At 37.2% G+C, this 22,740-nt stretch overlaps 1 protein-coding gene across 2 annotated transcripts in view; it reads right to left on the bottom strand.

Annotated features, from left to right (window-relative positions):
* Positions 1-15,163, bottom strand: part of ADGRD1 (adhesion G protein-coupled receptor D1) — a 159,931-nt gene extending 144,768 nt beyond the window's left edge. Inside the window, exons 1-5 of one of the 2 annotated variants that reach the window (XM_074921495.1) lie at positions 14,879-15,163; positions 14,746-14,782; positions 10,628-10,711; positions 7,256-7,351; positions 4,316-4,438 (exon numbers count right to left, since the gene is read on the bottom strand). In XM_074921495.1, the coding sequence (XP_074777596.1) occupies positions 4,316-4,438; positions 7,256-7,351; positions 10,628-10,711; positions 14,746-14,782; positions 14,879-14,947 (409 nt within the window). In that variant the 5' untranslated portion in view covers positions 14,948-15,163. The remainder of the gene's footprint in view (positions 1-4,315; positions 4,439-7,255; positions 7,352-10,627; positions 10,712-14,745; positions 14,783-14,878) is intronic. The other variant, XM_074921496.1, reaches the window with a different exon arrangement.
* Positions 15,164-22,740: the final 7,577 nt, after the last annotated feature.

The raw sequence follows: 22,740 nt of genomic DNA, 5'->3' as shown, positions 1-22,740 counted from the left end.
GAGCACCAAAAGTAATGAAGTCTTCTTTTCTTACAGATTTATGTTTCCATTTCTTTGCCTTTTCTCTCTGATCACCTCACCCTTCTCAACTACCTGTGATGACCGCTTTGCCTCCTGAGATCTACGCTTATTTCAAAACATCAGTTGTTCTCATATCTCCATATCCTCCACCAGCATCTGCATCTTTTTTTTGACGTTCACCAAATGCGAGCAGAGCCAGAAACAGTGCATTGACTGCTTCCAAACTACTGATGCGCTAACTGGCTGCCAGCATGCCCATGCTTAGTGAGTAGCATCCATTGCCAATTACACTTTAATTCTTCTAAGCATGTTATTATCTGTGTTTTCACACTTCAGTGCTCCAATAATTGCTGAAAGCAAAGAACCAATGCAAAAGGAAAGGACAGCAACATATGCAGAGCCATGGTCAAAATTCTGAGGTCCTCACCTACACAAAAATCAAAGAATTCTTCCCAAAATGCAAGTGCAGTCCCATAAGTGCACATATGATTAACTTTGTCCACAAATAATCCTGTTCAATTCACAGTAAATTTTACTATTATACCACAAAATTGGAGAGCTCTTCAGATTGCACATTAGTGAAGAAATATGATTTCTGTAAAATGGCTTGTTTCTTTAGTAAAGGTTACCTCAAAAGGCTTGACTGAAACGCAAGTAGCAAATCAAACCTCCCTGGCACTTCAAAAGTTCATAGTGGCTCTGCTGTAGAGGCTCTGCAGTCAAATGCAATTACAAAGAAAATGGCTCGACTAAACAGCTCCTAAAAATGTTCATCTCAGAATTTATAGTACAAAGTGCTAACAATAAAATCTGAGTTCAGAGCAGGTTGAGAAAAAGTTTATGAAGTACAGAAGTGGAAGAGGTTTTGCCACAAAGAATCATAAAGAATTAAGTTGGCAATGACCCTGCAGATCACCTAGTCTGAACTGCCGTCTCAGAGCAAGGGCAAGTTCAGGGCTAGATCTGGTTGCTCAGAGCTCAGCTGAGGTTTTAACGTCACCATGGATGCAGATTGCACAGTCTCTCTGTGCAAACCATCCCCATGCTTGGCCACCCACATCGCAAAGAAACTTTTTTCCTTAGATCTAATCAGCATTTCCTGTGCTACAACATGCCTGCATTGCCTGCCACAATTCCATTGTGCATCTCCAAGATTGTTTAGCTCCATCTGCTCCTATAACCACCCATTAAGTAGTTGAAGACAGCCCTTAGCATTCTCTTTTCATCACTGGCGGCAAGGAAAAGCCTCAGCCTTTCCACCTCACAATGTCATATTGTGCAGCCCCCTAAGACATCTGCTGGACTCACTCTGGCTTGTCAGCATCTCTTTTGTATTGGGGGACAAAAATGGGACAGTACTTAAGATAGACTCTCATGAGCACTGAGCAGAAGCAAATAATCACTTCCCTGAACCTGCTGTCTATGCTTTTTTGACATGTAGTCAAAATACCTCTGTCTGGATGATTTTATAGCAAGCAGTTCTGCAGGGCCCCCAGACAGTATAAACTTTGCCAATTTGCTACCAGATAGACCAGCACAAGTTAATGAAGCCCTCAAACTATTATGTACATTTCTTGTTAAAATCATAGACTTTTTTTAGTGTGTTTTGTAATTTTATGATTAAAGATGGAAAATCCTCAGACTGGTCACTACAGTCATCAGAAATATTCCCTTCCACTACTCTCTAGATTTTTTTATATTTCCCATATTCTTTTTGTCACATTAACTTAGCAGAAAAATTAAAAGTTATATTATTGCAGAATAAATAATTTAACTATCAATCTAGTATAGTCCTGTCTAACTGATCTGTTTATCCTTATGACAGCACCCATCAATTTACATGATCTACATACCATTCCCTAAATGCTTTATACATTATAACTACCATGGAAATGCTAATCAATTATCATTGGCCTCCTAGAAATCAATCAGTATAGGAACATCATCGATCTCAGTTTGCTAGACCTTGATGGATACGGGTTTAAAGCTATAAATGCTGTGAACTCCCAACTGAAGAATTTGTTGTAAGTAAGTTGCAATGCCTTCATCAACAAAGCTTGTATTTCAGCTTCTTTTCCACACCAGTAACAGCTTGAAACACTGATCTAACCCTCTCGGGTTACTCCCTTGTACCTGCATACCATCCTTCACCACCCTAGTGAAAGGGCCACCAAGGCTAACCATGTTAATTTATTACTGCTGTTAATGCAATTCCTCTGTCAAAGTGTCACAATCTTTTTCCAGTGCTTCACCACAGTTCTGAAAGATATGGAAGTGCTGCTATTCCTTCTTTACGGGCGGAGAGATGTAGACAGAGAGACTAAGTTCTACAGCATGTCTGCAGTGGAGCTGGTTTCCCCCATCTTTGACTGTCTACCCTATTGGACTACCTTGTGGCTACTGATCATCCTGCAGCCACAAGGAAACTGTGGATCTAAATTCTCCTTGTGTGCACTTGGTTCATGGAATGCCAAAACTAAAAATAAAAATTAAAGTAAGGCACACAATAAACACACAGCTTTATGAAATGCTACGTTGTACATAGGGTTGCTTTTATAAAGGTAGGGGTTTTTTTTTTAATTTCAACTTCAAATATGTTGACTAAATCCAACTTCAGCTGTGTTCAAACTAGTGATTAAGAGATCATTCTCTTGCATCTTTCACAAATGTTTCTTTTGACTGAGAATGCCATTTTAATGAGCCCAAAACTGCTTACAGAAAACCATTGTTTAAAAATGACTTGAGAAAGAAGGAAGGCGGGGGAAGAATGTTTCAACATTTAAAAAACAAGAATAGTTTGTTTTCTCTAGTCAAAATAACAGTTCTGAAATATTAAATTTAACCTAGGAAAAAAATACTGGGATTCTTGTTTCACAGGTTGAAATATTTAATCTGAAAAGATCTCAAGATTGTTTCAGAAAGCATTCCTGTCTTAAGTGTATTTAACACCAGTTTGACACAAATACAACCAACTGTCAACAGATGTTTAAGCAATAATAGGCTTGAATAAAATTACATCTTATCATTGCCTCAGGTTTTATTTTATTTGGAGAAAAACAGACACTCTCTTTAGATAAAGGGGTGTTGGCTTTTTTCCTTTTTTTTTTTTTTTTATACCTGCTGCAGTGATTTAGTGTTTATTGTTTATATGACTTCTCTTCACATTTCATCTGCTGAACATTTCAGTGTTTTATGTGTTTAATGTTCTTGTTTGTGAGATACTGGGAGTGCTCTAGTACTGTAAAAAAATTTATTCTGATTATTATGTTATACTATAGGTGTAGAAATAATATGACTTACTGATGATTTTTATTTCCCAGCGGTACGAAAAAGAGTATGAAAAGATACAACATGTATCAGAAAATATACCTACACCAGGATACTGAATTATATTTTCTAATACTCTTATGTAATAGCTGTGTACCATCTACTCTGAGTTTCTCCTACTTTAAGAAGTTCATACACAGCTCTTGTTTTAGTAGGTAAAAAAACCAAACAACCAACCCTAATTCAAGTTATGTTACTCATTTGAAGAATAGCTTAAATCAATAAAAGCAAGAAAATTCAATATTAACAATACTGCTTAAGCTTAGAGACTGCTAGAGTGTATAGAAAGCCATCATTTTCCACTGATCCTTCCATTTTTACTAAATTTTAAATCTCTAGTGACTGTTTTATGCTAGTGACTGGCTGTATGTTTGGTTTGACAGTCATACACAGTTTTAATCATCTTCTGTAATAAACATATTGTGAAACTTGTGCCCACCTATTTCACCTGACATTTTCTGACCCTAACCTAAGAAGAAGAAAGGGAAGAGAAACAGAATTAAGAGATTTAAGCACATACAAGACATGGGAGACTTAAAAATTTTCTTATCTCCAAAGATAAATCTAAAAATAACCCCAACACTCCTGCTAAGAGGCCACACTGAAAAACTGTCTTCTAGATTTGAAACCTGTAGGACAATTTCTTTGTCTGTCAAACTGCAGTTCCTGTAGGAATTAATCTTGATGCCACAGCAAGATTTTGGGCACTGTAAGCTTATTTCTGTTTTTGTTTGAAGTAATTATACCACAGATCATTAATCTGAGTAGTTGGTGATTAGTTCTAATTTGAGATACAGTTAGAAAACACTAAATTTTCAGCAATCAACACTCAATTGTTTTAAAAGTCAATAAAGTGTTAAGCTAGAATTTTAGAGAGTACATTCCAGTGAGGAAATAAACACTGATTATTGAATTACATAATTTGACATCAAAAGAAAAGTAAATAGCCATTAATGAATTTACTAACCTTCAGGTCCACAAACTTCTGGATTACTAATGCAAGAATTTTGATAGCTTCCAAAGAAGAGAAAGGTAACTCCTTTCTTTTCGGTGACGTAAATTCCTTTGTTCACCATTCCTTCTACAATATCTAAAGGAAAAGCAAAATATAGTTTAACATTTATATAAATCAAAAGTTCCTGAAAACATGATTTTAACAGACTCAGACACCTCACATGTTTATCTTTTTCCAGCTGCAGGTTTGCTTTTGTTGGGGTTTTTTGGTTGTTTTTCTTTTTGGTTTTTGTTTGAGTTTGGTGGGGATTTGATAGTGGTTGTGGGTTTTTTTTAAATACCATACAGATAACTTTCATTTCAAGTTTGTAAAAATTATACTCATATCCATCACTCAAATTCTTGATTAACTAAGACTGCTTGACAGAACCTATACATCCAAAAATTATTATTTCAAAGTAATCTGAAAAAACCTTATGCTTTCCAGAGTTCCGAATACCAGACACATCACAGCAGTATTAGGCTGGGTTAGTGAGGGAATTCTTTAATCAATCAAAAATGTAACAGAATAGTTGTGGGTTTTTTATTTTTTGAAAGGGAAATCTTGCGATCAAAAGCCACTTTTCATTAAAAAAAAATAGTTCAATGAAATATGCTCGACAAGCTATATATCCTTTTCAGATGTTCTTTGGTATGGCACCATTGTCATTTGGAAAGGCTATTTCTTTGTCTAACATGCCTATCAACTAATTATCTTGGGATTTGATCGTGATTTGCCTGTGTTCCCTCCTAAAGGAAAGCACTGTTGGTTCATCTCCTACTAGCTAAAGCACATGAGCCTTCTTAATACTATAAAAAAAAAAAAAAAAAAAAAAGAAACTTGTTTATTATAGGAAACCTCACTAAGGTCTGAAAGCCCAGCTGCTAGATGGGGATGGGAAGTTCATTTCATTTGTTCCAAGATAAAAAGAAGGACTAATTTTAGCAATCTTAACAATAAGAAATCACAATCAAGAAATTCCACTGTGTTAAAAAGCCTGCATTCCACGGACCACAGAATATTGTATCATCTATTTCTGAGCAGATAGAATGTAATTGTTAAGTTTGGAATTTCTTGTTAATACCATTGTTTGTGATGGCATTTTTGCAAGGACTGGGAAGATTCAGGACCTTGTTTTTAAGACCTTTCTCTATAATTTCTTCTGAAAGAGTGTTAGGAGAAGAGTTGCTCCAAGAGAAACACCAGCAATGAGAATACAATCTTTTCCTGCCCTGAGAAGAAAATACCAGCTAGGTGCTGTTTGATATTTGAAAATCTAATGAGATCATAAGGGAAACAAGGACAAATGGTCTAAACCACATGAAGGGTGGGACGTAAGGGACGTCTCTCTGTATCTCTACCTGACTTAACTGAAGCCTTTAGCATAGCAGGGCACTGTGCAAATCATGCCAAAGATGCACAGTCAGTGCTCACTAGGGACAGACTATCTATCTAGAGTGATAATCGCCAACACTGTTGTCACAGCTTCAGGATGGTGCATCCCTTTACACAACAGACACATGGGCAAAAGAGCATCTCATTTTCAAACTGCAGACAACCATCAGGCATGAGGACAGCAGTCACAGTGCTGGCCCATCTGTAGGTAACACCACTCAGGGAAACAGCCACAGCATGGTATAGCCCTCAGTGAATATATGTCCAAATATTTTCTTAGTTCATTCCAAATCTCAACACAAATACCAGTTTTCAAGTATCTTCCCTTTGAGGAAGAAGTCATCGAGTTCTGTTCGTAATGGACAGATAAAGTTTAGTTTCTTTTAAAAATTTGAGTGTGTATTATGTAGTGAAGCAAACATTTCTAAGCTCTTCTTGAATAATTTCAATTCTAAATTAACCTAGCCAGAATAAATCCCATAAGGTAATGCATTTCCATTTCCATGGCATTTCTTTTGCCAATGATGTCACTCTTTTTAATGTGCATACTGAATATATCTTATTATGTGAGAACTATGCAAATGGTCTGTAAAACAGATAAGAAAGGACTGAAAGGAATTAGGGTCATTTGAAGTTCATTAATAATAGAGTTCATATTTGCCAGCATAGTTTTAATGTTAGAGAGTAGAAAAATAGTGGGTTTAATATTCTAATATAAACTTCCTAGTATCTGAGTAGCCCAAATGACAGTTCTGCTATTTCTATCATTCTCCTTAGGTCAGATTTTCCAACAACTAGATGTGAGTTAATTCCTAATTGTAAAGTGGACAAGAGGTCATATTTCAATTGCACCTACACAAGTATAAATGCTAGTGACTTAAATTAAATGTCCTGAAGCTTATGCTGGTACAGATGTAACTAGTTTCCAATCTGTCAGGTTTCTGCCTGGACAGTTGTCGTTTTCTATTCTTCCTTTTATCTCCTGGTGTGTTGGTGTAAAAACAAAGCAAAACATTAAAAGGACATATATATGCAGATTTTGCTTGCCTTTTTTTAAAAAAAACCCACACATGTTAATCAAAGATTTCGTGATTGACGAGATCTTACTTCCAGTCTTTCTTAATGTGTCCTTTAAAAATTATTATAAAATGGTGCAAAACAGATGGCTTCTTTTTCCTTTTAGCCTTGAAAGACAAGAAAAAATATTAACCTATTTTTTTCTTATACATTCCTTTGAAATGTCATGTCTGTTTCCTTTAAGCTTAATATAAATATTTTGGCTTTTGGATGACCAATGGGGCTCATCCTCCCATGAGCTGCTTAGCATGGGGATGTCTCTCTCAGTAGATCAGAGTAATTCAGGTGACATTGCAGGAGTGTTTTTCCAGTAACGTATGCTAATGTGAGCATAAATAGACCTTTACCACATGACCAAAACTCAGTGTTAACTTTGAATCCAATGTTACAAGAACCATCCAAGCTTGACAAATGCAGAACAAAAAATACGTAAATCCTCACCTACAGTTGCAGAGAAGTTAGAGTAGGCAGAGTCATTGGTATATACAAAGGTAGAGTTATGGGAAGGAAGCACAGTGAAGTTGTGGATTCTTAGAGCTGGGTGGAACAACAAAAGAAAATAAGCAAATAAGCAAAACAATGAATAAACACAATCAGTAATGAATTGACCAGCTCATATCTCTCAACATAGCACAAATCACAGATGTTTGTCCGTGGCCTTAAAACTATCATATAACCACTTCTCCCAAGGACTTTAACTACACAAGTTAAGTAAATGCAGTAACACTAAATGATTTTTTTTTCCTTACAGTAACTGAGAGGAAAAACACTATAAAAAAATACAACTGCAGATGAAGGACTCTGAAACATAGTCATGCTGGTTAAGGAACTCTGCAATTATAACAAAAATCATTATACCAGTGCAAAAGCTATGGGCAATTCAAGTCCCATGTCCAGCTGTGGGCTCCCCAGTACAAGACAGACATGGACATACTGGAGTAAGTACAACGAAAGGCTGAGAATGCTGGGCTGCTCAGCCTGGAGAAGAGAGGGCTCAGGGATCTTATCAATGTATACAAACACCCCACGGGAGGTGTAAAGATAGTGCCAGACTCCCCTTAGCTGTATCCAGTGAACAGATAAGAGGCAATGGGCACAAATTAAAACCCAAGAAATTCCACCTAAACATAAGAAAAAAACAATTTTTTATATTTGACAATAAAATTTTATTCTCCTTTTTTTTTTTTTTTTTTTCTTATTCTGATAATTTATCAGTATCTTGTGCACTGTAATTATTTAGCCTGGGCAGGCAAATAGAGCTTGGTGAAAAGACCAGCTCTAGAAAGTAAAGTAAACAGAGGCACACTGATTCAGGATTTACAACTGAGCTCACAGAAGGGAAAGGCAAATGCTCTTTAAAAAAAAAAACAAAAAAAACAACAAAGCCAACCCTCACACAAAAACCTCAAGAGAAAAATGCATGGAAAACAAGAGGTCAGACGAAAAACCTGAACATGGCCACATTTTTTTTATTTGCTATATTTTTGGTTGACTGTTTCCCTTCAGTTGCTTCTACTGCCGAGATAACCCCAAAATTAATTTGCTGACACTCTCTCTCACAACACAAATGCATTGAGAGATATAAATCTGGCTTCACACACAATGACTTCAACAAATAAAATGGATTAACATGACGGACAGATTATGATGCTTCAAGGATTTAAGAGGAGAAACACGGAATGAAAATAATTGCATGATATGATGAGTGGAAAAACAAGAGAGACTCTAGCCATAAACAGAAGAGTTGTGTAATCAGAATGGTATCAAAAACAAGTAAATTGTCACCTGCATTAGATTACAACAATAAAGAAAACTTTTCTTGTATATCAAAGTCAAATATCAGATAGATACATAAAACCTCTGCTGGAGGCAGTTGAAATAGTATCTGTGTATTATGACACAATATAAGCAACTGAGAATAATTTGAACTATCCACTACAACTAAAAAAAGAATTCAACATCGACAGAATTGCACTGCAGAGAAAGACTTGGCTGCTGGCATCCTCTGCAAATAATAGTGAGACAAAGTCCTCCAAAATTTTTCAGCAAAGTCATGCAGCTGGTTCATTTATAAAGTTATTTAACACAATGTCATAATAGGAGTGAAAGGAGATTGCTCATGTGAGCCAGTCCCATTCCTGTAAGTGAAGAAACTTTCTATGTTCTGCTTTATCTCCTCCAAGATACTATTGAAAAGTTTTCTGAGTTTTGCTGAAATAATGGAACTTAACATAATTTGAAAAACAATCTAATACCAGTTGTCATCTTTCCAAGAGATATATTTTACATATTACTTTCAAGCACTTTCAGAACAAATCAGTTGTAACATGAGTGCCAAAACAATGCTAGATATGGAGTGCTTTACTATTCTTGAAACTATGTGAAGTCCAGTGTTAGAAAATTACTTTAACACACTGTTAGAGAACTCATACGGTAAATTTTTGTAAGCCAAATTATGATTCTATTGAAGTCAGTAGGAATGCTGCCATCAGCTTCTAACAGGAGCAGAATATTGCCCAGATTTATTTCTGGTCAACCAATTTCATTCCTTTAAGAAACTTTGTGGAAAGATGGGTCAAAGTTTAAACTTAGAATACGTGAATACCTCTGGAATAAAAGGTTTTAGATATTTATGAATCTTTTTCCCACTTAGGAACAGAGATTGATATTGCCATTTTTGTGTAATAGCTAGCAATAACTTTGCACTTTTATAAGATTTTTCATGTAAGGTTGTAAAGGTCTCTAACTCCTGATTTAATCTTCTGCAGTGATCTTTCTGGGTAAAGATATTACAGTCACCAGTAGTAAGACAGCAGCTACCCCTTGCACTAGTACAAAACAGTTCAGCTCAACTGCCAAGGTGGTCAGCCATAGTGTGAGAAAAACTGAGGAATATACATCAGCCCAATATGGAATTGGCTAAAATGTCAGAAGAGAAAAAATAGTTCATGTGAAAATTACTAAGGGACGTTTGAGACTCACAAGGAGGCAGAGCATAGCTGAAAATTTCATCTCAAAAGGAATGGCCCTGCAAGCCCATAATGCTGCGATGGGATACAGTGCTTCAGTCAAAGCTCCATTAATTACATCACCTGCCCATCCCTGGGAAGCACTCACCACCCCTTTTAGTCCTGATGTGAAACATCAGAACCAGAAAACTGCTGAATCCAACTCGTCTACCTTCTAATATCATTCCCTTTGGGATCCTGTAGTCCTGGCAACTGACTCTTTCAAATCAGTGAGGCTTTTGCCTTGCCAAACCTCTCTTGATTTTGCCCAATTGGAAAAAGAATTTGAACTAATGCTGCGATACTGTTTTTAAGGAAATACCCGAAAGCAGATAAAAATGAGTAAAAAATGAGCTTACACTTCTCTTTCTATAGATACTACATGCAATTTTCAGAAGTGCATGAAGAATTTGGGCATTTAACTTTTTCCAAAAAGCAAAAAGAAGGAGGCATCTTCACCACTGGCATAACCAAAGATCTCAGTCACTGAGTGTCTTATGCATGTATCAAACCACCTAATAGCAATGTGATTTCAATGACTCTTTGGATCATAAACCGTTTCTCTTTATAACTTTAACAATGCATAGACAGCCTATAAAATGTCTGAGAATACTCTATAAAAAATCCGTTCACAAATACAGTATCATTTGGACATCAGAGCACTGCAAAAACATTAACTGAAAAAAAAAAATCTCAACTGCTGTGGTACAAAAGCTAGCCCCTTTCATTTCTTCTGCTCCCTTTCTACTTACAGACTGGTACAAATACTTATGTTATTGCCATTGTCAATGAATCCTTTGTCTACCTCCATTTGTATCCCGAAATTCATGAATTCCATCCACATCTTCCAATGGCCAGTAATGGGAAGCTGATGCGAGAACTTTGAACCCTTTCAAGAAACACAGATTAAAAGATTATTGAAGTAAGGACCAACATGGACTGCAACAAGTCTCCACAGAAGAGAACAATAAAGGAGGTCAACAGGTTAAGTAAAACAAAATATTTTATGTAAATCAAGTACAGCACATAAGCAAGGTCATAAATCAAAATGGCAGAGTAGATTAAAGCCATATAGCCGACTGACCACTGCAGAAAACCTGTTTTTAAAACTGAGCTGATTTTTATTTTTAACTCGCTTAAAATGTGTAACAATCTCTGACTAAAATCTGCTAGTGTATCAGGCAGCGTTTGTGGAAGTAACAGTTGAGGAGTCATTCAAGAGGAATTTCAAGATTTTTCTGAGATTTTAAACACATGGTGAGTAGTACAAAGCTCCGATAAGGGAATGCACGAGGGAATGTTTAGTGTCTATAGCATACTGCTGCTCCTGCCTCCTCCACTGGTAACCCAGCTCTTTGAAGTTCAAGGGAGAAAGTTCTACAGTTCCCAGGAATCTTATCCTCTCTCCAAAACCCACTGGAAAAGCAGTGCAACACCTTCAGGTTATATTAACCCACGCATTTTTCCACCTTTGGTCTTCTATGGAGACAACTAGTCAGATTTAGTAAGGAGCAGTACTCAGTGATGGAGAAGCTGCAACATGGATGAGAGCATGGGTGCATGCCCTGCTGTTACTGCAGAGTCTAGCCCTCCTGATGTCTCCAAATAACTCAGCTTAAGAGTCCTAGAGCAGAATTCCCTTTAACAGAAGGAATTTGATGTCCCTCAAGAAAAGGGGTTCCACAATATGGAAAAGAGTTCACTCTCCATATGGCATTAGTGATTCCTTCAGAACCTTCTCCACTACACCAAAAATAGAACAACTCCTTACGGCTGATGAGAAATTTTTTTTTTCCCTAAACATCCTCCTTAATAATAGGTGTACAAGCTGACAAAAGCAAAACATCTTCTGGTTTCCATTGGCAGATTTATGTGCACAGACTAATTGATGATTTTGAACAGATTTTAGTAGATGCAACTACTCAAACCTGGCCAGAAGCAGGCTGCCCAAAACAATCAAATTTTCTGTTAAGATAACAATTCTATTTAAGAGCAGAGCATTAATAATGTAGAAAAGCATGAATTGTAATTTCTTATTATCCTGTTTGCTGCAAGAAACCCTTTATTCTCAAAATAATTAATTTAACCAGCTGTGCTGAAGTAAATTTATAATCTCCTATATCTAAGAAAGTTTTAGAAGCTTGATAGAGATACACAGAAGTTTTATTGTGAATGCAAATGAGAAGATGTTTTGTTCACCATCATGGCATAACATCCTATTAGTTTGAGTTAATCTTTTCTTTTGGGGGTGGGTGGGGGAATGACACAAGGGACAACAGGGACAAAGAGAGCAAGTATTTATATTATACCATATCTGTAGTTCTTTGCCCTACAATCATTTTTCATTCCCAAGCAATCTCTCAAGAGCCTGAGGTGCAAAGCTGATAGAGATGTTTGTTAAAATCCACTTCAGCTGTCATGCACCATACAAAAGCTCCCTATACCCAGTGTGCAAAGTAAAACAAATCACAAGCAGTGTTCTTTGACATTTACTGTCTATCCCACACCTTTCTTCACTCTTAAGATCAAAACAACTTGCCTATTTGACAATGATTCTATTATTGTAACACCCAGGATAAACAGGATTTCTTTAGCATGGATATGAAGGTGCAATAATTTTATTTGCATCCTTAAACTGCCTAGCCCACACAGACGAGATCAGTTTGATGTCTTCCATCCTCATAGTATAGTTTCAGCACTGTGACTCAGAGAGAATACTAAGATTTTTTTTTTTTTAATAAGAGTGTAAAACTGATAAAATTGCTAAACATCACAACAAGCAATTGTATATCCAAGAACACAGAACCAAAAGAAGCTCTGCATCTTGTGAGGATTCATGAACTACTCAGACTTGCTTCCAAACTCAACTATACCAAAGATACCAAACAAATGATGCATAATTGACCAGAATCTATTATTGGCCTACCTAACTAGAAATGTTTGTAGTTGTCAGAGGTTTTCCCAGAGAGAGGGAGCATGATAGATAAGATTGTGATGTCTTAGAGAAATGGATGAGATTTTATGACTATACATTTCCTTTGAATATTTGCAAGATATCAAGAAAGATATTTGTTTGCTAACAAAAGGAGAAAGCTACTGCCAACAGAAGAGAATAATGACACAGAATAAGCATGTACAAAACCCAGTCTAAAAATTCCAGGCAACCCAGACTCAACTAAGCCAAGCATGGCAAAGCATGCTGAGGAAACAGGATATAGGAACAAGGTTTTTTATATTTGCGTAAACTAAATCTGGGTGTGCGCTTAGTGCTATTTTCAAAGAACATTCTGGCTATTGCAAAAAAAAATGAAAGTTATACATTTCTTTGGTATTAAGATCCACATATGCTACCTGTGCTGATGTACCTCTATCCAACTTTCATCATACTACCAGTTCCATTTTGGAGAGAACAGAACATGCTTGCTGTTTCACAGTGTGTTTATATGCAAATATCTCCTGCTCCCATTAACATCTCCTTTTTGTATCCAGGAAAAAAAAAAAAAAAAGATTAAATTTAAGAGAGGTAGGAGACAAAAATTCAGAAAAATAAAGAAAAATCTTGGGACAAAATTATTTGATGCCAAAAAATTGTGTCACAATGTGGGAGAAGTATTTACTCTAGTAGCAGCATCACAACAAAGGTATTGCTATGGTTGGCATCAAACTCATAAGGAGAAGCCATATTTTAAGGACATTACATTTAAGAGCTGGAAAAAATAGGAAAGGAAATAGATATACAGCAATGTGAATCGCCTAGAGCCACGCTGCGTGTCGGTGGCTTTCCCAGCTCCCAGTTCTGAACTATATAAAGCCATGCAGTTACCCCACTTCCAGCCAATCAGCCCTGATAAGACCTCTGAAAACAAATACCTGTTGCCTTGAACTCAAGTTATACTTGCAATATCCTTTCAACAGGTAACTACGCAGTGTTTAGAACAAAACCACAGGACTTGTTTACAGCCTAGTTCAAATCCAGACAGCATCGCTCGCAGCTATTCTTACACACGCACACACTAACTTCAAAATAAATGTGTAAACTTGCCCCTTTATTGCAGAAGGCTTTCCCCCCCCCCGCTGTTGTTCCATCAGCTAGAAGCCAGTGATCCCCATCTATAGGAAATGAGACTGTTTTCCTTTGGTTTTGAGTGAGAACAAAAGAAACTAATCGGGCTGAAGCTACTGCAATAGCAGACAACATGGCTTTTCCACATCGCTCTGTCTTATAGTTGAAAATAATTATATATGGTTAAAACTTAAAAACACAAAGCAATACATGAATTGGTAAAGCAGTAAAATTGTACTTGTACACCACCATGAGGCTTGAGGTTAAACTATTTATATAAACAGAAGAATTCTGCAGTTACACACACAGACCCCAAATAAGCTTTGAGTAAGTTTCTTCTACATTGAAAACAGATGAGGGATCCTTAATATGCTCTGTAACTGATTTAAACTTAAGCATGAAGGCTGGGTGGAGGGTGGATGACTGGAAGCCATGCCAAAGTACTGCAAAGTATATAAGTTGGCATATCTAACTGTAAATTACTGAATTGAAAGTGCTGAACATTAAGACATTGAGGAAAAAAAGAAAATAGTCTGTGCAGAGGACTGATTCAGAAACTCATGCTCAGAAAAGTAATAATAAACAAGCAGTGTGTATATAGGATTTTTCTACATATCAGATACAAGCCATTTTTTTCCAAATATATTTCTATGCAGAATGTTTAGTGGGTAGGTTACTGAATTTAAAATGACTGTGACAGTCTGATACTTTAGACTTTATTACATTTTTAATACTGAGCTGACATTCAAACGTAGGATCACAGTTTCTTTGGAGCTACTGAGAAAATGAAAAATACAAACCAAAAAAGCAAATGAATATTTAAGCATGTTATCAGAAAATGTAAATAGAACATTTCTTACCTGGGTGTTTGGGTAGCTGAGAATAATTTCCATACACCTGCACATAAAACATTACATAATGAGACACAGTGAGGCAAAACTCGCTGAGAGAAATCCAAATATATCTCAACGCTGACCATATTGAGAACATTACCTGGTATTTGTACTGAAATAAAATCAGCAAAGAATAATGACAACAGAGCAGAGATAATAAATTCTCCATGGTCTATTTAAGGTTAAAAGTACAACTGAAATCAGATTCTTGTAAGATTTCAATCATAAATTCTCCTTTGCTACTTTTTGTATTAAAAGGGACATTTTCCATGCAGGGTCAAAAAGTCCGTTGCTTCAGTGATGGCAAAATATCCTTCCAAACCCTTTAAGTAGTATTTGTTCGCTTCACAGTTTGATCTCTTCATTTAACTATAAATAAATTACCGTGATTGGAGGAAAATTAAAAGAAATGTGCATCAGATCCGAAAGTTGTACTGTTCCATGGAAAGAAGTCAAATATTTCTGTTACAATCTGTGCCAAAAAAAAAAGATCTTGTTTTCAACTTTCTTCTGATGGTTGTCTTTGCCTTTCAATTACTTTCACGTTGTCAGAGATCTGAAGCTAGTTTTAGTTTTGCTAGCAAGAAAATGTACTTCCTTATAGCACATAGGGCGTACAACTCAGTATTTCCTCAGAAAATGAGCTGAAAAAAAAAGAGTTGCTAACTCCTCGCTTGTCCAGCTCACGTTTGCACCTCCATCCCAGATCTTTTTGGGTGGAGAGCAAGTCTGAGTGATGTCATGCTTTCTTCTCAAACTTTGTCCCATTCTGGTACTCTATTTATATCACGTTGCTGCTGTCTCTTTTCTGGGTCCTAACACCAGCCAGCTAGGAACAAGTGGAAACAAGTCAATGTGCTTCAGCAAACAGATAAAAGAGATTACTGCTTTTAGCAATCTGCACACTTAAAGAAGAATCAAAGCCAGAACAAATGTTCATAATTCAAACGCTTAAGAAAAATAAAACAGGTTTTAGATAGAAATTTTTGAAAGAAAGCTCAGATCTGTTTATTAAAATAACAGATTATATTTCTATCTAGAGAAGCATGACCTTTAAAAAAATTCTGATTAAAATCACATGGCATTCTGAGGGATTAATTTTAGTATGTCTCTCTCAAGAAGGGGAAACTGAGGCATTAGCCATTTCACCGTTTTGCTCAAAGTTGCACAACAAAACTAGTAAAAGAACTAGGAAAATACTTCTGTAGTTGCCACTTCACTAGTTTTAAATAAAAAAAAAAATTTAAGTATTTTTATGTCTCCCAATTACACTCTGAACTATGTCACAGATATTAACCATCATTTTATACATAAAACAAAAATAGCAGCTAGATCTAGTTGATAGTCTCATTTAATCTGCTCCTCTGTGATAAAATCCTCTTTTCAGTTCCCTCAAAGTTCTTTTTTGTTTGCAGTGAAGTAAACTGGAAGAGTAATATCTTAAACAAAATTTGATAAGCTTTCCAACCCTGTTCATCTCTCCCCTGCATTTCCATATCAAATCCTCCTTTATCCTCACACGAGCCATTTAAAGGTGATGTAGGCAAGATCAGAAACTAAAAATCGGAATCAGACCATGTTAATATCTCAGCAAAATTGAAATTATTTTGCTTCCTTTTTCTTTTGCCAGAAGTTATGTCAACAGATTAGATCTTATTTTCAGCCGCAGATGCTTACTCATGCAGAAAAACATTCTCTGTCTAAAAATCAATGGACGCACAGGATACTGATCTACAGAAAAGCGATCACGCGTTCCCGTTTCCATACATGCCACTGCTCCTCTATGACTTATCTTCTGACCTTTGGTTATCTTTCCCTCCCATCATTTTGTGACTCTTCTATCTATCTGATATAGGTACCTATATAAGCCTGGTTCCTTTTCTTAGCTCTATTCCTTCCGGTATCTAAGTCCTCTCTCTTACTTGTCTACTTCTTAATCACAACTTCTGCACCAAACTCTTGGGTAGAGTTGATTATAACTTCCAGGATGAAACAGTTTTCCACTGACACTTTACACAGAGATTATATAGCTGGAATCCCAGCAAGTTTGGTAGTAGCTGTGGCCCTGATTTACCCAGTTGGCTCCTCGGATGCATACTGAGCTTCCAAAGCCTCTGGTGGTAACTAGCTCCTCGCAGATGACTGGCGAGTAAATGGGACTCCAGGGTCCAAGGACTGAAGAAATCAAAATTAATTTCAGAAACCTTAAGACATTCATGCTGCTTGAATGCTTCAATATTACCAAAGTTCAATATTACAAAATTTCAGTACTGAAATAAAATGTGCATGTCGTTTGTAATTCATTTAGAATCTACATCAAAACAATTTTGAAAATTTTGAATTTCAGTTCCTACAAAAAATTAGCATCCCACTTAATTACAACCAGTCTGACTTTTGCTTATTTCCCTCTAGATTTTGTTAGACTCCTTCCCTTATGACTCTTAGCCACTAACTCCTCTATATCCTGAAGGAAGAGGAGGAATTCTGTGTAAACCGTAGGAATTCTCCATCACGAATTCTCCATCACGTACTGACAAGCAGAGCCACCCTTAGAAATAATAGAGAGCTGCAGCTAAAAATCCTGAGAAAAGCTAAAATATAGAAAGAGAAAGACAGGAATTTGAAATATTTGCCAAGAGGGGCCTGTCAAGGGAAAGAATATGCTTACCAAAACAATTGTGAGAATCCAAGCAAACATGTCCACTGCCAAAAATTTTTGTGGAAACAGCAAATTGCAAGCAGACATTGGAGATTATTTGCAGAAACAAATTCTGTATTTATTCCTGTGATCCTCTGGAAACCTGATCTGAAAAGTCACACTGCTCCCACCACAGACCAGAGGCAGCACCGGCAACACCTTGTGTGTCAACCAGAGGAACTGATCCAACACTCGGAAGACAAATAATCACAGCAGATTGTTCTTGAAGAACCTGTGGATGAAATAACATTCGTTTACAGTATCTGCGTGTTAATAAAAGCACAAGCCTCTGCACATGCTGCGTGACGGGGCAGCCCATGCTCAGCCCGCTGCAGAGGTTTCTCCCCAGCACAGCTCTCCCACCCTGGGGCCCTGCGAAGGGAGTGAGGAAGGGGAAGGCTGTGCCCCCTGTGTTACAGTCCTGGGGGGGTCAATGAAAGATCTCGAGATTTTCTGTCCCACTTAGGCAGAGAGCAGCCAACAGGCCAGGGAGGAGCTGCTCCGCAGCTCAGACATTTGCTGACAGGTAGAATCAGTTCCGTAGACAGGGAGCCTGGCGATCTGTGGCAGCAGTCAGAGGCTGGCAAACAGCACTGGGAAACCATCTCCCTCTTTTTCTTTTTTCCCCTCCCACCACACCCACCCACCCCCTTTTTTTTTTTTTTTTTGGGGGGGGGGGCGGGGGGGCAAAAGCTTTCAAGGACAAAGGTTTAACAAAAAAGAAAGATCAATCATTTTATGTTGGCGATGTCAGTTGCAACACTTTCTCAGCAATGTGAGCGGGACCTCTCGTGATAATTAAACTTAACTTTCAGTTTCAGCTCTCCTTGTTCACCTCCTGTTCACTGAGGATGATTATATTATTGAATCAGAAAATTAGCAGATGCTGCAGGTGACATTCACCAGGAAACGAAAAATAACCTAATGCTGAAAATCTTTACTGCTGTCTATGTAAATGCAAGCAGAGAGAATAATCCTTTAAAGAATGTTTTACACTGCAGAAGAAAAACAATCTGTAATACAGTTTTCTTCCTTTGTTTTCATTGGAATCATTAACTTCCCACAAGAGAGCTGGTGCATAATTGGGATTGAAATGTTTTAACAAACAGGAGTATTTTAAGAATAAATCTAAGAGCTAGATTTTGTGCAACTTCTTTAATATCACCAGTCTCTGCTATTACAGTAGTAAATATTCTGGATTAAAATAACTCTCTGGTCAAACTATTTCTCTGTCAGTAATAGAAATTAACAAGGTGGTTACAGCTGATAGATCGACACTCATCCACTTAAAACTGAAATTTTAGTGCTCTTTTCTGTCTTTTTATGGGCATCCAAGGTAAGTGGTTGTAGAACTGATTTTATTTATTTTGCACAAAAAAACAGTTTTGTAAAGTAATTCAGCTGTCCTTTGCTACAGGGAACACCTAGGGCAACTCTACCAGCTCTCTTGGAACTACCAAGATGTGAATATCTAATCAAATTGCACCCATGTATATCTGCAAGGAACCAGTACAAGATCCTATGCCAAATTTGACACCTCCCCAATACATACTTTTATACCAGCACAGTTATTTTTGCAATGAATATAAATTATTTACTCACAGAACTCTAAAGCAGAAGCAGTTTCACAGATAAAGGGGTCACCTCTAATGAAGTTTATTGCTTCTTCTTTGTGTGATCTTATTCCAGTGCAGAATTGTGAGCCCATACCAAATAAGAGTTTGGGGGTGGTTTTTTATCATCACTCTGGTGATGAGAAAATAACTCCTAAACATATGAAGTTGGCCTTGGACAGGGCTGCAGCAAGGGGAAGATCTTACACAGCTCCCAAACCAAGTCTGATACGTGTGCCAATGTGCTGCTTTGGTACTGAATGTATCTGGAAACTTGCAGTGCTCACACTCACCAGGAAGGTCAAGGACTTGGTGAACAAAGTCCTCTCCCTCTAGTTACTGTACAAGGATGAAATACAATACAAGGTTAAGAAGCTGTCCCTGCCAATAACTGCAATCTGTGCCATTCACCAGGTCCACCTCTGAGTTGTGCATCCCCATCCCAGAACCCCTGTCTGGACTCTGCAGTTACCTTCCTAAACCAGGGACTGTGCTCTTAACTGCTCCATTAGCCTTTCCCCCCCTGTTCATAAAGGTTTAACTGGCTGCAACTGAAGCCACTTTACCATAGTTCAAACAAACTTAAACATCCAGGAACCAAGAGTTAAATTGACAGCACAGTTTATAGGCAAGAAAGGCAGTTCAAAACTTATTTCCATCTCATGGAAATAGCTATACCTCATGTATTCAAAGCCTGTGGGTATCAGTGCAGTGGGCAATGCAGACTCAAAGCTGTCTCTTCCATTGTATGGCTCCTTTCACCCTTTCAAAGGAGCCAAGGCTCAGTCTGCATCAGCTCTATCCCATTCACTGAGACTATTACTGCTTTGATTTTTAAAAGAAGCAACTCCCATATCATGACAAACAGGTCCATCTTGCATTTGGCAGCACTTAAAGTACTATATTTTGAGAGATTGGGTTTTTTCCTTTTCCAGCCTCTCATGTCTTCTTTCAGCAAGGGAACTGAAAATGATCACGAGAGTGAATTGGCTGCAAATACTTCTCTCGAAGTATTTTATATGTAGGTAATGACTTTTATTTAGGTACCTCAAAAAACTTAGCACTTCGTGAACTAGCTTGTATTTTTATAGTGTAATTTTTCATTTACAATATAAATTAAGATTATGTGATTTGAAGAGTTGAACTGGTTATCCAGAACAAAATACTGCACATTGTTTAAATATTATGATTAGCAGTTCCAGCACATTTGCTGTATTCTCCCAAGTTTTGCTTATTTAAAACTACTGTTATTGAAGCAGCAGCTTTCAATTTCAGCAAATTCTTCTTCCTCAGAAGGACAGCTTTCTCCAGGTATGATTTAACACCCTCAAAAGATAGCCATTGTTCCAGGCTTAATAACATCTTCATAGAGGGGAAAACAAACAAACAAAAAAATAATTTGCCAGCTGCACCACTTTCAAAAAGATTGAATAATGTTTCCTTCCCTGGTGCATTACAATAAAATCATGATGCTAGGCAATACTAATTGGCAAAGTAATTATGGAAGACTCACTTTAAAAATATAACACCGTAGCTCCCTGGTTCTAGAGAAAAGCAGGAGAACACAAAGCTCAGAGTCAGAAAATTGTTGCATAAATTGCCAAATGTTGCCTTAAAAAGCAACAACTGATTATTTTAAATAGTATCATCGCTGTATTAACATGTTTGATGTATTGGATGGAGATGAAGCAGAAAAGGCTGAGTCCTGCTTTCTTAAGGTTTCCAGCACACAAATTCTCTCTTTTCCTCATGGGATGGAGTGCAAGTATGGCTGCAGTGACATACTGTAGCACTTCTCCTGTGTGCTGGAAGAATTACACAGCGCCTGTTCTCAGGCATTTAACAACTACACACCCCTCTTCATTGTTATCCCTTACATAATGCACATCAGGGCTATACTTAACTACCAGTGAAAAATCAAGTCTACAATAACTTTTATTTAAACTGAAAACATGCACAGCCTCCTCTGCTTTCATAACTCAGGACTCTGCAATTCTACTCAAAACCAAAATATACAGCTGAGGGGTATTTTCATTCTTATTTTGAAAACTGTTTGTCAGTGTTTATTCTTGTGGATGTGCCATCATCTCATGTTACCATACTGTGCTCTCTCCCTGGAACATCCCCTGAACTGTGGATGCGTACAAGTGAACATATTTGAAATACATGTAGCCATGTTCTTAGAATGGTAGGAAAAAAACCCCACCACACCCAACATGCAAGTATTTGGTTCCTTTTTTTCCTCTTAGCACTTTCCCACTGAAACAGCCAATTTAACAGAATGGGGGGTTCAGGTTAGTTTTCTCTAGAACTGCAACAATTGGCCAGCAGCATTAGTTGTTCTTTTTACATTGAAACTTTGAAATTAATAAATCATGTGTGAATGTTTTTATTAGAAAAAAGGGTTGTATAGTTGACATTAAGGTTATGTTTTCGTAACAACAGAAGTGTGGCTGTAGCCCATATAGCAGCAGAAACAAAAATACTGTAGATGGCACAAGCCAGCAAACATGATCTATTACCTCCAGTGATCCAACCAGCTTTTGTTGCTACGCTAGCCCAAAGCTTGCTACAGCTTCACCTCTATCACTCCTTGTGCAATACTCAGTACTTTGAGCTACAAAACTCAAATGATTATTTTTGCATTTGAAGCCAATACAAAATTTAAGGGTAGATGTGAAATAAAATTGTCATCTATTCAAAAGATGTTGGGGTTTTTCTTGCTGTTGTTGTCTGGAGAGGTGGGGTTGTTGACTACAAGTTAACTCATATACCTGAAGTTTCCTGAAAAGAGCCCTGATTTCCAAGGTTCATACACTGCCTAGAACTAACAGTCTCTTCTGGGTCTCAAACTTAGATGCAACAACTGTCAAAACAATAAAACATGAGTAGATGCATGTTCCATCTTTATATACAAATAACTTACTACATAAATGCAAGTTAAGAAACAGATGGCTGAGCAGGTCATTCTTAAGAGGAAAAAAAAATTAAAAATTGGTGTGCTTGGGGGGGCGTCCCCAGCAGAACAGGAGTCAAGAGTGACAAGCCAAGAAGTAGAGAGAAATTTGGTCATGTGAAAAGAATCAAATCTGGTTCTCACATTCACTGAAGAGGAGTAAGAGGTAGCAAGGCTTGGTATTAGTGTAGACCATTGCAGGGGCTAAGGACAAAGGTCTGTGCAATCTCTGTTACTGGATGTCTTGAAGGACAGGATGGACAACCTCTTGTCAGAGATACTATGAAAACAGTCGGTCTTACCTTGCAGCACGAGGATGAGCTAAATTATTTCTTTTGGTCCATTCCAACTGTATTTTGCCATGATTCTATGACTGAGATCATTGATATATTTGTGTATTTTCCCTTTCATTCAAACACTATTCATTTTGGCTAGTATCAACACTAATATTTTCAGTGTAAATCCTGAAATAGATTAACCTTGAGTTTCCAATACATAGCAAAAAATAACCCAACAAAAACCCTTGAGGCATTATAAAGAACAATTTTAATAAAGAATAAAAGCATGACTTTCTAGATCTTATGGGAAAAGATTGTGAATAAAGATTTTGTACAGGCTACACAAGCTAGTACTGCCTTTGGAAGAATGCACAGTATGGGAGGGACACAAATTTTACTAGCATGAGAAACAGTTAT

Source organism: Athene noctua, chromosome 17, assembly GCF_965140245.1.
Source record: "Athene noctua chromosome 17, bAthNoc1.hap1.1, whole genome shotgun sequence".
NCBI lineage: Eukaryota > Metazoa > Chordata > Aves > Strigiformes > Strigidae > Athene > Athene noctua.
This window is presented reverse-complemented; position numbering and strand designations above follow the sequence as displayed.